The 16,906-nt window shown below is 44.0% G+C and overlaps 1 protein-coding gene across 2 annotated transcripts; it reads left to right on the plus strand.

Annotated features, from left to right (window-relative positions):
- The first annotated feature begins 206 nt into the window (after positions 1-206).
- Positions 207-12,770, plus strand: SMARCD1 (SWI/SNF related BAF chromatin remodeling complex subunit D1). 2 transcript variants are annotated; one of them, XM_083353032.1, is made up of 13 exons: positions 207-384; positions 1,386-1,573; positions 2,697-2,739; positions 2,821-2,943; positions 4,778-4,900; positions 6,351-6,467; positions 7,188-7,289; positions 8,055-8,216; positions 8,301-8,398; positions 8,907-9,042; positions 10,395-10,517; positions 10,692-10,793; positions 11,217-12,770. In XM_083353032.1, exons 1-13 carry the CDS (start codon positions 217-219, stop codon positions 11,268-11,270), a joined length of 1,539 nt encoding a protein of 512 aa, XP_083209158.1. In that variant the 5' UTR covers positions 207-216; the 3' UTR covers positions 11,271-12,770. The 2 variants fall into 2 exon arrangements, with proteins under 2 accessions (XP_083209158.1, XP_083209159.1); XM_083353033.1 differs by lacking the exon at positions 207-384 and adding an exon at positions 555-667.
- The last annotated feature ends 4,136 nt before the right edge of the window (positions 12,771-16,906 follow it).

Raw genomic sequence — 16,906 nt, forward strand, 5'->3', positions numbered from 1 at the left:
GGGCTCTCCGGTCGAGCGAGAGCTACAGCCTCTGCAACAGCAGGCCCGAGACTCCACCAGGCTCTCCCGCGATTCCACCCTTCTCCGCGAAGCCGAGAGAATCCGGCGACGCTCTATCTCCCGCAGACCGCGCGTCTATGATAAAGCCTTACTAAATCATCCCAAGCCCACATCCGCCCTCCCGCCCGCCCGCTTTGTACGGCTGAGGGAGGGAAGATGGCGGCGCGGGCGGGTTTCCAGTCTGTAGCTCCGAGCGCTGGCGGCAGTGGAGCCGGCCCTGGGGCGGGACCGCTAGGACCAGGGACGGCCGGGCCTCCCGTGCGGATGGGCCCGGCTCCCGGACAAGGAATGTACCGCTCCCCTCTGCCCGGCGCTGCATACCCGGTACCGGTCCGGCCCGGCCCGGCTGAAAAAGGGGCGGTCCTTGGTGTGGGGCGGAGCTCTAAGGCCAGGCGTGAGCGCGAGATGCTGCTCCGCTACTGAGGGGGCTGGTGGTGGTCGAGGGTGGGGGAGGGGGGAGGCGGCTCAGCTGCAGTGGGCGGGGCTCGGAGGGGAAGAGGAGAATGAGAGCCATTCCTGAAAGATGGAGGACGAGAGGCGGCTGCTGAAAAGGGGATCCGCGGCATAAATATATATATATCTATATACAAATAGTGGGACTATGGGGGTGAGGCTGCCAGGGCAGGGTGCGAGGAGAGAGCTAGAGGGGGCTGTGGGCGTCGGGAGGAACAGTCTAGCTTTGTTGCTGGGCGGGAGAGAAGAAAAGAAGATGAGAATGGACCTAGAGGGGTGGGGGCGGGGAAGACATTGTCTGGCTCTGGGTTAATGGTGGATGAATGAATACTCCCTGGTTTTGTTATTGCATATTATTGCTTCCCCTTCAAACATCTGAAATAATATATTGAGAAACAGGAGTAAAAAACTGCCTGTCTCATCAAAGATCCAAATTCGAGGGGGGGGGGGGAATCAATCGGAAAGTGATGGCAAATTGAATATTTTATTTAGATAACCTTTCTTGTCAGTTTTTTTTTACTTGCGCTCAAAAGTGCAATAATAATACTTTTCCTGAATTATATACTCCTGTAAGCGGGAGTTGCAGGGCTACGTGCTTCCCAAATAAGAAAGGAGATTTGATTTGATTTCCCCCCCCCCCCCCGCCCATCAAGCATTATTTATTGGCAAGTGGGAATACTGGATCTTCCATGAGATGTTTTTAACAAAAAAAATTATTTCAGGATTCTTTTCAAAGGCGCAAATTATTTCTGTTGCTGAATTGGTGCACTCGAAAAGCAGTGATGCTACTTGATTCTGTGGCAAGCTGAGAACAAGGATCAGCAGCTGAGTTCTTAGGTATGGCGAACCAATCGGTTTGTTTCTTTTCCTAGCGCCCTGGAATGTTGCCCGGTAGCCGCATGACTCCTCAAGGACCTGCAATGGGACCTCCAGGTTATGGCGGGAGCCCTTCTGTCCGACCTGGGATGGCTCAGTCAGGAATGGACCAGTCTCGCAAAAGGCCAGCTCCTCAGCAGATTCAGCAAGTTCAGCAACAATCAGTACAAAACCGGAATCACAAGTAAGAGATTCCTCTTTTCTTGTGTAGGCATCCTAGCATTCAGCAGTGTAAATGCTCTTGTTTTAAGCCAGAAAGTTTTACAATGGTACCTTGGTACTCAACTGATTTGGAACTCATAGAATTTGTTACTCAATGCATTTTGATGCAAAAAATTTATTCCGGTACTCATTGTTTGTTTGGTACACAACTCACAAGCTAGAACTTGTCAATATTGGCTGCCTTGTAACTCAATACATTATTCCTTATGTGAAAAATTTGTGTGCTACCAAATGTTTTTGGTACTCATTGTGCCTCCCAGAACCAATTAATGATGAGTACCAAAGTACCACTGTATCTCCTTTGAGATATCATCCTATGTATTGATGTCTGCAAATAGTTCATTCAAAATTAGAGGATGCCTCTCATAAGGACAACTTAAATGAGAAATGCAGTGTATAAAAAGAGAGGTTTCAGCTGCATCCATACTGACAGACATGTTTATGCAATATTCCAGCAACGGCCTTTTCATCAAGCTGAAGAAACTGGAAACAAAATTTAATGAAATCTTAAATATCAATATATTGATATAATTCCTTCCCCTATTCATCCTGAACAACGCATCCATTCATACTGTAATTCCTCAGCATTTGGTTAGGTATTTGCACAGAGCACTGTCTGCTTTTCATGTGGTTTGTACAGGTGGACTGCATTGTGTTACTTATTTTGAGATCCAAAATAACAGAGTTATCTGTTAGTGTTTTCGGTCACTCACAGATCTTGATGTGTTGAAGACGTACATTGAGCCTCTGCACCATACAGATGTAGACTGATTTCCCCTATTAACATACAATCCAAATTTGCATTCTGCATTTCTTAAAAGAGTCTGTTTCACTGAAATCAGTCGAGCTTTTTTCTGGGTTGGTATGCTTAGGGTTACGCTCTGGTTCCTAATATTGACTTCTTCAAGAAAGCTTTTCCCAATATGGCTAAAAAAAATACAATCCCAAATACATCTTGTTTTCCTATGTGCCTAAAAACAATCTTAGTTTCAGTAGAATTTTTCTTTGATACAAAATCAACAATGATATTCTTCAACATGTATCAAGAATTAAATTTATCATCCAATGTTTCTGTCTTTGTACAGTGCCAAGAAAAAAAAGATGGCAGACAAAATTCTACCTCAGCGGGTAAGTAAAATGTTGGGTCTTGTGTGGCAGTTACCAGTAGCAACGGCTCTGCTGATTGACTCTGGCTGCATTGAATTCTAGATCCGGGAATTAGTACCCGAGTCTCAAGCATACATGGATTTGTTGGCATTTGAGAGGAAGCTGGACCAGACTATTATGAGGAAACGGTTGGATATTCAGGAGGCTTTGAAAAGGCCAATTAAGGTAAGGAGGAAGGGTACATAAGTTTGAAACTCACTTATCTGTAGCTTTCCTAAAATATCTAAATCTACACACATCTTCACACATCATCCTAGCACCATTGGCTAAGTTTTAACTTATTGATTGAATGAACCACAATACTTGGCTTCATTATGAAATGTTCTGAATCTAGAAAAGGATTCTAAATATGGTGCAACGTACTTCCAGAATACTCCAAACAGTCCCATTTTAATAGGCCAGCTGGGGATTGGAATGTTGCACGACAGAAATGTTTTACAGATCCCTATACCTAAGATATAATCTTACAGCTCACAAATGTGGATTCATCATACCAAGATCAACAGATCACATTATGATTTGCGTGGTATGTGAACAAGGGGCACATGCATAGTGAAGGCAGGGTGGCGACAGTGATGGGGCCCTGCACTCCATTTATTCCAGGCCTTCTGTCTTTAAAAAATAGTATATATGAAACCAGTAGTCATAGTGAGAAGTCCCATCTCGTGAGGCAGCTGTGGCCTCGGTCAGCACCACTGCCGCCTCCACTACCTACCCTCTGTTGGGGAAGGTATTCTCCACGTTGACAGTGCTGAGAGGGTACCCACGCATCACTCAGGCTCTGGGCTCTGATAGCAGAAAGAAACAGCATCCGGGAGATACTGCCTTCTTTTCTCCCACCCACCCTTCATTGCTGCGGCCTGAGGGAGGGGATCAACTCCTGCAGGGCCCCACTGAAGTAGTTTGTCTTATGGCCCAGGGAGCTTTATTATTCTACCAGTACAAAGCTTGCTGCTTTGGAGGCCCAATGATAGACGTGTCAAGGTTCTTCATTATTCTCCAGCATAATCTATATCTGCAAAAATAGCAAGCTTTTTGCTTCGTATTTTTGCTGATAGCAGTAAGCAGTTAGGTTTCACTAAACAGCAGAAAAATGCGTAGCAACTTTTAGGCTTCCTCTGACTCAGCTGCTTCTACTTGAATAGGTTGTGGCTGCTACAAACACGAGGTGCATAGGTCTCTGATGCTTTGATTTTACTAAACTATTTTCTGATGCATTTGTAGCTTCTTTTCTATCAGTTTTCTGAATTACTTCCCCTCTTAGCCTTTGATTATCTAATATCCTTTTCCCTTCCCCCCCCAGTACCTTTCTCTTATATATTTTCTCTTATATATATCTTATATTTCTCTTATATCTTAAGGCTGCAATTGGCAGCCTTAAGATCACACACAGCCCTTAGTTTTACCTCACAAGACCTCTGGAAGCAATTACCTCTGACAACAGTGAGCTATTCTTCACCCTCCTTGTGAGCAGTTAGGAAGCAAAGCAAAAAGAAGGAATCATATGCGCATGTGTGCACACGCACATACACACGCACACACACCTCTGTGGTTTGCAGCCCATCTATTATTAGCATACGGTCCCTGACTGATGGCCTGCAAACACCTTCTTACTTTTGATCTGCAGAATAGTGTCTTTAACTTCTTGACCCAATGATAGTTATTTCTGTTATGTCCTAGGCATTGTTTATGTAGAGCAGGCATGTCAAACTCGTGACATTGCACCATGTATCGGAACTTTTTCCCCATTGCCAACAATGGGGTGGGCACGGTTTCCTTGTGACGTGTCCTGCCTGCGGGCCAGCAGTTTGACACCCCTGCTCTAGAGCTTCTTCCTGGACACTTTCATATTGTAGAAATGCTTTAGGTATGTTCTTGCTCAGATGCAGAGATTTGTGAGAATAGAAATACTGCTGTTTGGGAGGGGTGAGGGAATAACGGTAGCAATCTGAAATGTTGACTCTCGTTTTCACATCTATGGGATTCTGTTCCTTTTTAGCAAAAAAGAAAACTGCGCATTTTTATCTCCAACACTTTTAATCCAGCGAAGTCAGATGCAGAAGATGGAGAAGGCACCGTAGCCTCATGGGAACTTCGAGTGGAAGGACGATTATTGGAAGATGTGAGTGAGGAATGGAATTAACACCACCACGTGTTCCTGTATAGAGTTTAGAAATGTGGCAGAAATGAATTATTCACTCCTGATGGTCTTGGAACTAGATAAAATGGAGAGAGAGCAGTACAAGCTTTAGTTTAGGCAAGAGTAAGAGCGTGGCCAAAGAAGCATTTTTGCACAAATTGCCGTATAATTTTCTGAAATGAGCAATTAGGTCTCTCTGCAGTAAAGGTGCTCTTTGCTTTGTACACATTGTTCTCCTGATCGGAGCTTCATTGTAGTAGAGAGATTAGATGTAAGAGCTTTCCCAGACACTACTCTTAAACTTCTTCGCTTCAGAAAGCTCCCACGTTATTTTGAAGTTTGCAGATTGATAAAGTGAAAGATGTATAATTTTTTGAAATAAAGTAAAATGTAAGAAATCTTAGTTGGTCCTACATTATTGTAGAAAGAGTCTATGGCAGGGGAACTTGGGCATATAAGATGTTAGAAATATATGCAAAATGATGATCAGTGTCAGATACAATGTTATACATTCCTTTTCCCCTGGAGAAAACAAAACAAACAAATTAATTTAGTAATATTTTTTTTAAAAAAGAGTCTTCCCTTGTCATTCCTTCCTCCCTTAGAAATCTTGGGAAAAAACTAAGTTGTTAGGTGTGATTTTAGGGTTATTTGACAGTGCAGGCAAACACATTAACAATTACAAATATTTCTTGGGTTATGACCATTTAGTGATGGTTCAAAATTGCAGTAGTGCTGAACAAACGTATGACAAATTTATGTCTTAGTTCTGGCTGCTGCAACGACCCCAGGGAGATGTGGTTGTGATTCAGTGCTTGGCACCCAGCTCGTATACTTACAACGTTGCAGTGAGTTGCAGTCACACGTTCACAATTTCTAATGTTCCCTGCCAGTTTCCAACAAGCTAACTCAGGGGTAGGCAACCTTGGTTCTTTTATGACTCGTGGACTTCAACTCCCAGAATTCCTGAGCCAGCTTGGCTCAGCTTGGAAACTTCTCCCTTTCCCCTCAGCATGGCTGGCTCAGGAATTCTGGGAGTTAAAGTCTACGAGTCATAAATGAACCAAGGTTGCCTACCCCTGAGCTAAGTCAACAGGGAAGTTTGCAGGAAGTCAGAAGTTGTGGTCACTTAACAACAACTGGGATGGCTGAAACTGCCATCGTTAAGTAATGCAGTATCACTCTTTAAAACCATGTTGCTTGGCAACAACAATTCTAGTTGTTGTAAACCCAAGGACTATGTATAGAAAAGAGAGGGGAAAAAAGATGGGAGAGAAAGGAAAGGGAATGTGCATAAAGAAGCGGAAAGTAGAGTTAAAAGAGATACACCCATAGTTCACAGTTTTACTTTCTGTGTTTCAGTGTTGTTGGTAACTGACTCTTGGCTATTGGTATTGTTATCTATAAAAGGATTTTTTTTTCCTTCCTGCAGTCTGCTCTCTCCAAGTATGATGCCACCAAGCAGAAGAGAAAGTTCTCATCCTTCTTTAAATCCCTGGTGATTGAGCTGGACAAAGACCTCTATGGCCCAGATAATCACTTGGTGGAGGTGAGAGGTTTCATCTATAGCAGAGTCGCGCAGCCTTTCTTGGCCCCAGATATTTTTTTTTTAATGTTTTCAGGTTTAACAGTTTGGTAGCATCTTTTGGGGTTCTTAAAGTAAAGGTAAAGGTTCCCCCGCACATGCGTGCTAGTCGTTTCCGACTCTAGGGGCCGGTGCTCATCTCCGTTTCAAAGCCGAAGAGCCAGCGCTTGTCCGAGGACGTCTCCGTGGTGGCCGGCATGACTAGATGCCAAAGGCGCACGGAACGCTGTTACCTTCCCACCGTAGTGTTCCCTATTTTTCTACTTGCATTTTTATGTGCTTTTGAACTGCTAGGTTGGCAGAAGCTGGGACGAGTAACAGGCGGGAGGGGCAAAATTTAGGGAGCCGCGTGCTGGATTTGGCTTCAAGTTGTGCATTTCTCATTCAGAGCACAGAAGACCACGTATTAAAAAAATTCCATTTATGTTTATGCAGATCTCCCAACGTCCTCCTCTTATCTTTACGTTCTCTCTTTGAAGAGGCTCCAGGCCATATACGGGATGCCAGCTTCCTCTTTCCTGAGGGCTTTTCCTCGTAGGGTTGCACGTTTACGTGTTCCAAAGTTTTATTTCGTAGATCGGAGTCCACCCCCTGTGCAGCATTGGTTCTCCCATGTTTTGTTTTCTCACGGAACGCCTACTTCTTTCCCTGCTTCCCCTTCTTGTACTCTTTCCCTCCTACTAGTGGCACAGGACAGCGACAACCCAGGAGACTGATGGGTTCCAGGTGAAAAGGCCTGGCGATGTGAATGTGCGCTGCACTGTCCTCCTGATGTTGGACTACCAGGTAGGTGGCATTCCTCCCGAGGGCCGAAGGGGAGGAATTTTTTTCTCCAGGCCACTGGATTCGGATTGTACCTCAAGTCAAAATCTTTATTAAAGTCATAGGTCAGCATAAGGAGGGCGGGATATATAAACAATATTTTTTTTAAAAAAAAAACAAAATAAAATTGCACAAAATTTTTTAAAAAACAAATACATTTTAAAAATACGTACATAAAACAAAAGATTTAAAAAATAACATTGGTAAAGGTAAAGGTTCCCCCCGCACATGCGTGCTAGTCGTTTCCGACTCTAGGGGCCGGTGCTCATCTCCGTTCCAAAGCCGAAGAGCCAGCGCTTGTCCGAGGACGTCTCTGTGGTCATGTGGCCGGCATGACTAGACGCCAAAGGCGCACGGAACGCTGTTACCTTCCCACCGTAGTGGTCCCTATTCTTCTACTTGCATTTTTTACGTGCTTTCGAACTGCTAGGTTGGCAGAAGCTGGGGCTCACTCTGTTACACGGCACTCGGGATTCGACCCGCCAAACTGCCAACCTTCAGATCGACAAGCTCAGCGTCCTAAAAAATAACATAGCGAGGGATAAAAACATTAGGTGAATACAAGAAAACGTAAAAGTTAATATATGGCTAACTACATCTTCTACAATACAAAACATTCTTAGCTCACACTTTAATTATTAAGGCTAGTTACCTTTTTATTCCCCCCCCCAAAAGAAAATATTTAAATGTTTATTCTTGCTCTTTTGAGTTTGTATTGTCTCTTTCCAGCCTCCACAATTCAAACTAGACCCACGTTTGGCTCGTCTCTTGGGAATCCACACCCAGACCCGCCCAGTGATCATCCAAGCCCTGTGGCAATATATCAAGACTCACAAGCTGCAGGACCCCCATGAACGGGAGTATGTCATCTGTGATAAGTACCTCCAGCAGGTAAAAGGAAGGGCACAGACCCCAACCCTTGCTGGCCTGCTGAAGCTTGGCTCTTGCTAAGTGAATTCCTCTTTGAACGTACAGATATTCGAGTCTCAGCGAATGAAGTTCTCAGAGATCCCACAGCGGCTTCATGCGTTACTGATGCCTCCCGAGCCAATTATTATTAACCATGTCATCAGGTAAGGTACCCGATGTGAGGTCTTGGGGCTGAACCACAAACTCATGAAATATTCTTTCAGCTCTGCGGAATATTATACGCTGCAAACACAGCTGTCCCAGTGCGTGTTTCCCTATTTTCAATATTACTTCGTGCCGCGCGTTATATCACAGACTAGAATTTTAAAGTGTTTCATTCTAGCGTTTCCAAAATAGTTATGTGGCAGCAGAATCGGGGGAGGGGAAAAAAACCCTATTCAAATGTTGCCAGAAATTGAAACATTCTGGATCACTTTTAAGAAAGGGAAGGGGCGCGACAGTAAGGCAATATCTGGCCAGACATTTGGCCCTGGATAGAAAGAGGTTTTGAAAGCAGTGAAGAACTATCCAAAATTGACACTTCTACATTAAGAAAAAAATGAGACCGTTGCCTCACAAGCTCTGTGTTTGGGGTGGGTGGGTGGGTGGGTGGAGATGCTTTGTTGAACGAAGTTCTGAATCTAGCATTTTCTTTCTCGTCTTGTTTTACAGTGTTGATCCAAACGATCAGAAGAAAACTGCTTGCTATGACATTGACGTAGAAGTAGATGATACTTTGAAAACCCAAATGAATTCTTTCCTGCTTTCTACAGCTAGCCAGCAGGAGATAGCTGCACTGGATAACAAGGTGTGCGCTCCTGGAAACGGGTTTTTTGGCAGTGTCTCTGTGTGGGACGTCTGAGCAATGACGCTTCCTCTCCCCCAGACTTCAGTGTGTGGTTAGATGTTACTTCAGTTCCTTAAATCATTACAATCCGTTAAAGTAGCAAATAGTACCAAGGTTTGGTTAAAATGTTCGGTAATTTTACCAAAAGAATCAAGAATAGACCTTTGTGAATTTCGGTTTAGTTTGGCTGTAGTTTTTCTTTCCCTTCCTATAATACGAGGTTTGGCCCTATAAGGGTCTATTCAGATTACATCTGTTGCCTTCATTGGACTTTGCCTCCAGCCGAAGTATATAGCAGAGACTGGCATCTTTTTTCAGACAGCCGTTAAGAACATAGGATTTTTTTTTATTATATTCTCAGTGAAGCCTGTGAAAGTTGGATCATTAACTTTTAGGTATGTATATTGTAAATGTGAATATTAAAAGCTGATGTACGGCTGCCAGAGGATTCAAATGCTACTGGGAAGATGTCTTCTTTTTTCAGAGTTTTGTAGCGGACCTACAGATTAAGGTCAGTTTCTCTGGTTCCAGGCTGGCAGCGAGCTTTTTGTTGCCTCTGGGAAGATTGCCCAGTGACAGGCACTGAAAGATTAAATGAAGCAGATTCCTAGCTGTAGGATTCTGACTCCAGGCAACAGTTGAAACATCCACTCCTTTATCCAGAACAGAAAGAGCTTGCAAGGAAGGGAGAATGTGACATATTTGCGTTGGCTCTGTAGTATTCTAGTCATAAAGCCCTTTTTTCTTAACCTGAACATCCCCTGGATTAAAATTCTGTTGCGTAAACTGCGAACAAGTCTCACTGTTAATATAGAACAGTTGCCTTGGGCAGATGCATAAAATCGTGGCTCTCATGTCCTTCTGGGTAATAGTTTTAAGTATTCGAGGTTCTTTGGTTACGAAACCGAGACCGTATCTTTTTGATAATGTGTATTTCTTTTACTGATCGTGAAAACGATGCCACGGGTTGGTATTAAAAGTTATTTTGCTCTTGAAGCTAAACTAAAAAAACAGTATGGCCTAATGGTTGCATTGATACAAGGAAGGTAAGAAAGAGGCTGGTTAACTCCGGGTCAGGAGTTACAGTCTAACCATAGAGGTTTGTATCTCTGAAGTAGATGTACTTTGATTTGTAAAAAGTACAAGAGAGTAAACAAAGGGGGAAGGACCTGGGAGGTATTGTAGTCTTTCTTACTCCACGTGCATTTCCAAGACCAACTATATAAACCAGCGCCTGCACCCGGTAACCCACTTCGGTATAGTATAACCCCATTATTTTTCCAATGTATTTGTGCGTTATTTTTTCATCTCAGATCCATGAGACCATAGAAACCATTAACCAGTTAAAGACCCAGCGTGAATTTATGCTGAGCTTTGCCAGAGATCCCCAGGGTTTCATCAATGACTGGCTGCAGTCCCAGTGTCGAGACCTGAAGGTGAGACTCCTTTCAGGAGAATACAGACATGGGGGGGGCAGGGAGAGGGGGAAACACTTGCTGTGTCTTCCTTTTAAAAAAAAAAAGTCACCTGCCAGAGGGATAGAGCCGAGAGCCAAGACGGGGATTTCAGGGAGAGCAAGATGAGTAATTGGAGTCTTTGCTCGCCTTCAGGCTATGACGGATGTTGTTGGGAACCCAGAAGAAGAGCGCCGAGCTGAATTTTACTTCCAGCCTTGGGCCCAAGAGGCTGTATGCAGATATTTCTACTCTAAGGTAAAATGGATCCATCCAATGGGATCTCTTTGTAAATGGGATTTCTGGAATGGGACCCAACAGCTTGTTCAGGATCTTTCAGCCCTGCTGACGGGTGGGGCAGATTTCCTTTTTCTGCTTCTGCCAACTGTATAACAAACGGGTGTCAAATTTGAGTTGAAAAGTACTCCTTCCTGCTCAGACCAAAGCAGGCTTCCAAATGTGTGGTCCTGCAGTACTAATCCTTGGCTGTGTGGGCTGTGAACAGTGGGGGGTGATTGTCATAAATATGGAAAGTACCGGGTTGCAAGTTGGGAAAGGCTTGACGTGAGCTTCTGGCTTGGAGCCTAATGCTTGTTCCCGATGCTTGAAAATACCAGAGGCGGTTCTGTTCTTTTTTTTTTAACCCATGCATAAAGATAGTCTGTCTCGCTTCTTTCACAGGTTCAGCAGAGAAGGCAAGAACTTGAACAAGCTCTGGGAATCCGCAATACTTAAACGGGCCGGCCTCCCAACAGGCAGCATCTCTTAATGGCTAGAAACACTGCAGGGATTCACTGCTCAGGCCTATACAATTCCTATTCCAGCACAGAACCTTCCACTGATTTCCAGCCGACATCCTTTTCTTTCCGCTGATCCAATGGACTCATCATTGGGGATGATGATGATGATGATGATGATGTTGGTACCCAGGCCAAGGGTCTTGCATTTCAGCCTGGCTCTCCTTCCTTTTGAGCCCCGCACTCCCCAGGTCTGCCTCTGCCTGACGTTCTTCCACACTTGAGACAGCTTCCATTCAGAGCCAAGTGTGCCAGCCCAGGAACTCTTCCCCTCTCTCTCTCCCCCCACGCCCCCAAAAGAGCAGTTGGCTGGGCAGTTGCTGTGCACGGCAGGGCCCAAATTGGAGACAGGCTTCTTAACACTTTTCTAGCCTCTCCTGGGGGCAGGCAGACGGGAAGTCCAATACAGATTCATCTTTTGGGAAGGAGTGGACTCTCCCTATGTGTGACCTTCAGGGAGCTGCAATCCAGGACCACAATCTTTGTTTCAGTGTGGGTGTTTTATTAAAGGGGAGGCAATTACTGGCAGAGGTGCCAGGTAGTCGTAGGCCACTTTCTTGGTCAGAGTTGAATATCCCAAGTCACTGCCTTCTGGGGAAGAAAGCCTCCCTAATCCAATTCCTATCTCTTCTTCTACCCCCCCCCCCACTCCCCAGCACGAATCCTTTGTATCTACAGTGCTTGGTAGAAGATTGTTCCCTTCAGACTAGAGTTATTCTCCTTTTTGACTTCCTCACCAGACTGCACAGAGCAGGTTTCTGGGGCAAATTAAAAGGTGGGGAGCGGAGTTACGCAAGCAGGTGTAACCGAGGCACAGCGGAGCAGATGTCGGTGTGCAAAAAAAGGACGTTTCCTTTCTAGTCTGTGTTTTCTTAGTCTTGGGCACCTATTGGCAGGACTGGGTGGGGAAGCTGTTGCATCTTTCTGCTGGCTGATTTTGGAAACTCTAAGGCAGCTGGACAGGTCCCAGCTGTTTCCATTCTGACACTTATCTCTGCAAGAATCAAGTTACTGACGAAACACCCCCACCCCACCCTCCCGTCCTCCTCCATGTCCAGAATGAAGCTAGGGTCTGCTCTGAATTCAGGAAGCCTAATGCGTGTGTGTGTGTGTGTGCGCTCGTATGTCCACCTTCAGAGTGAGAGATTCTGACTTCAAAACTTTACATTTGCCATACGAAAGGCACCTTGCCCTTTGGCCCCTCCTTGCTTTGTGACCCTGGGGGATTGGAACCCTGGTTTCTTAGGTGGTTCTCACTGGTTCTCAGGGCAAGTATATGTGAACTAAACTCTTGAGATCAGCTGTCTTTGCAGACTTCTTAAATTGCTCCTTATGCTTTGCATTCTGTGGTTTTCTTTTCCCCCTTGGACCAATTTTTTTTGTACTGTATCCTTTTAGATGTCGCCCCCATTTTAATAAAAGCTGCCTCTGAATGAAAGTGCTCTCTCTCTCTTCGTCCTTTTGTAATACAGCGCTGTCTTTTCTTTGGACTTTCAGCAGGAAACTATGTATTGTGACAAAATAACCTCTTTTTTAAAATCCTTCATACTTGGTAAAGGTTCCCCTGCACATGCGTGCTAGTCGTTTCCCACTCTAGGGGCTGGTGCTCATCTCCGTTTCAAAGCCGAAGAGCCAGCGCTTGTCCGAGGATGTCTCCGTGGTCATGTGGCCGGCATGACTAGACGCCAAAGGCGCACGGAACGCTGTTACCTTCCCACCGCAGTGGTCCCTATTTTTCTACTTGCATTTTGACGTGCTTTCGAACTGCTAGGTTGGCAGAAGCTGGGATGAGTAACAGGCGCTCACTGTTACGCGGCACTCGGGATTCGACCTGCCAAACTGCCGACCTTCTGATCGACAAGCTCAGCGTCCTAACCCACTGAGCCACCGCGTCCCTTTCATACTTTATACTGATGGCCAAAAAGGCTAGATGGAGGAAAGCTCTTTCATTGGCTTGAAGGGAAAAAAGTTTTGGATAGCCTGCGTGTGCCTGGTTAAGCAATTTTGGAGAGGGTGTGCAATGGTGAAGGATAACTAGTATAAGAATGAGCAACCTTTTGGTACCTGGGATCACAGTTAATATTGAGGAGAGAGTAAAGCAGCCAGAGTTAACTTGACATGCAGTAGGGTTAGGGTTTTTTTTTCTGGGGTACGGAGGAGTGGGGTCTTTTATTTTGAAAATTATTTTGTGCTATATTAGGACTTACACACTTGATTTTGTATAATGCTTGCTCCACTAAAATTTGGTAATGTGAAAAGGGGTGCCTGGGTTTTTCCAAGGAAGGGGATGGAAGAGGCAACTTTTCCTTACATCAACATAGTCAAAAATTGCTTTAGTCATAACATAGTATACCAGTCTTTTCACAAGAGTAAAAAGCAAACCGATCTTTTATTTCAGGGAACTTACGAGCTAAATTTCAGAAGAGGCAGATCAGGCGCAGAGGAAAATGTGTTCGTTCTTTTTGTAGTCGTTCAGTTACAATAAACCCAGCTTTATGGAATTTGCCTGTAGGAGCTAAAACTGAAGGCCACTGAAAATGAGACCAAGCAGGAAGAATTTTTTTAAAAAAAAGCTATTGACAACTTTTGAGCAGTAAGAGAATCTGGGTTGGAGCCAGACCAGAGTGAGTATTAAAGACAGCCCTCAACCATTTCTGTCATTTTTATAGCAAAATGGGATCCTTTTAGATACAGGTTGTCCTCGACTTTATTTAGTGACAGTTCAAAGTTATAATGGCACTGAAATTTTTTTTCACACGACTGCTGTAGCTCTCCCATGGTCACATCAAAATTCAGATGCTTGGCAACTCACTCATAGTGCGGTGTCCGGGGTCATGGAAGCACCTTTGCAACCTTCTGACAAATAAAATCAATGGGGAAGCCAGTTTCACTTAATAACTGTGGTACTAATTTACCAGAGGTGGTGATTCACTTAACAAACATGGCAAGAAAAGTCTAAAATGAGGCAAAACTCACTTAGCAAATGTTTCACTTAGCAACAGAAATTCTGAGCTCAATTGTGGTCATAAGTTGAGGACAACCCATAGAATGGCATGGAATTTCCCATTTCAGACAGTAACTGGAAAAGTTACCTTTTAAAACAATCTCCAATAAACAATTTCTTCCACAAATCATATTTCTCTCAAGGTGCGTGTCTTTGCAGTAAATCTAATTTGCCTGCATATAGTTAAGCCTAGGTGTGCCGCAGAAACGGATGAGAAACAAGGAACAAGCAAGTTGCATCCTGAAAAAACCTCGGAGCAACAAAAACAAGTTAATACGTTAATCTTGTAAATAGAAATTCCAGTGTGTTGCGTGGTGTTACTGGTCAGTTTGAAATCATGTGGCAATCAGGAATGCATGGGTTGTAATTTCCTCTCTTGTTTGGGTTTTGGTGCCACAGAGATGCAGAACAAGGGTAGTGAAAACCAGGAACCAGCCAAACAACTTTGCTCATTTGTGAGACTTCAATAAACTATGGCCTCCTGTGATGTGTGGCAATTGCTGAAGCCATTAATCCTAGTCTCCCCTGCAAAAATCTAGATAGCAGTAAAGAATTTGAGTTTCCCCTTCCTCAGTGCTACCATGTAGCATAGTTGTAGCCTGGATTTTTGTAACTTGAATCCCACAGCCATAACGGATCTATTGCTTTCGCTCACTTTATTTTCTCCCGGTCATTTTAACACGCCTGGTTTACGCCGCTTTGATTAGTGGTTAAAGACACCAGGCTGGAAAGTAAGACACAGTGAGTTCTAATCTTCCTTAGGTACGAGGTCTCAGCGCGGGTGACCTTGGGCCAGTCCTTCTTTCTTAGCCCTGGGAAGGAGGCATGGGAGAAATACTTCCAAACTTGTCAAGAAAATTGCAGGAACATTTCCATGTAGGCACCAGGAATTAAAACTTAGTCAAAAGCACAACTCCCACCCCACAGCCCATTTTATTAAGATCAGGTTGTAACTAAGGGAGGTTGTTGCCCCAGATAAGAGAACATGACACTCGGATGGACGGACACACACACACACATACACACACATTCCCTAGTAGTGGTAGTGCTGCTTCCCACTGACCCACCAGGAGACAATTAACTTGCAACCCTATAAGCATCATCCTGAAGGTGGGCTCAGAATGATGCACTGTAAGGTGACCATGGAAACTGCCTGGGCACTGTAGCCATGTCAGCACATCATTGGGGGATCCTTCAGAATGATATTGTCTCCTGGGAGCTGCACATCTTTAATGAATCAGAGCCTGTTTCTTTCCTGTTGTGTTAATAGTCAGGGCCAATCCAATCCTCTTATTAGTATTTCTCCAAAGCAGTTAACTTTGGCCCAAAATCTAGACCAAACTAAACTACTGTTTTCTTTTTATCTTGAAGGAATGTTTACACATTTTTTTCCTCCTAAGGTACTGCTGCTCAAACCAGGGCAAATTACCCAAAATTTAGCAAATGGTTTTCTCCCCCCAACCCCTCTGGATAACGACACACAAACCCATTACCCAAACATAACAGGGACATTTAAAGTGACAAAGGGTTTTAGCTGCATTGAGTAAAAAGGACTTTCTGATGCGTGATTGGATAATGAAGGGAAAAATTTAGGAAGCACCGCCCTATCGAGTCTTTTTCATAATATTTCCAACTTATATTGTCATTAACTGAGTAGGACGATCAAGCCCGGTCTCTCTCAAAAATGGCTTCTAAGCACCAGCTCATCCGTGTAGCCACCTCTTCTTCTAAACCCTGGCTGGTGCTTCTTTTAATTTTGCAAAGCAGATGGCCAAATGGCAATGCTGTCCTTTGTTGCCTTATTTAGAAGCATGCTCCACTGAGTCCTCAGTAGGTGTACATAAGATTGCATAAGATTGATGGACTTTTGTGCTCTGTATAGAACAGATTTACTGGCTGCACAGCACGTGAATGATTTTTTGTTTGTTTATTTAATCCATTAAACTAGCATGACCAGAAAGGCAGAGCCCAGAGTGTAATTTTGTAGCTGGCAAGCTGCCAAAACCATGAGCCTCTATGCTATTTTCAAATGTCATTTCAGACAGGAAATTATGGTTATGGCCCTGGTAAAGAGTTATCTTTCTCATGTGGAAAATAATCTTGATCTGTGCCACTGAACTGAATTTTACTCAGGATAGAGCCTCTCTCTCTTTACATGGGAAACTGAGGCATAGGATTTCAACAACATCCAAATGAAGAATGAAAGAAGGTCAACTATTGAACTGTTACAACATGGCATTCTAAACCTTGCCCTCAGATCCCTGGGGTTTGATGAAATGTGAACATAACAGTTATAAGGGCTCTCTTTGGCTTCAATTGTCCCATAGTCCTAATACTTTATTGAAGGATGATGGAGTTGGCAGTTCTGAAAAGCCATTCATCAAGCCTCTTGTAATGGAATACAATACGCCACTTTAAAAGAGAAATAAGATGCAAATATATATATATATATATATTTGCTTAAAAGCCAAGTCAGAGATACTCGATCCTGAATCTTGACATTTGAATTGGAACACCATATTTTTGTTGGGGGGGGGACATTTTTTTCACCTTCCTCCTTGCTTTTACTG

Source organism: Vipera ursinii, assembly GCF_947247035.1.
Source record: "Vipera ursinii genome assembly, chromosome: 2".
In the NCBI taxonomy this organism is placed as follows: domain Eukaryota; kingdom Metazoa; phylum Chordata; class Lepidosauria; order Squamata; family Viperidae; genus Vipera; species Vipera ursinii.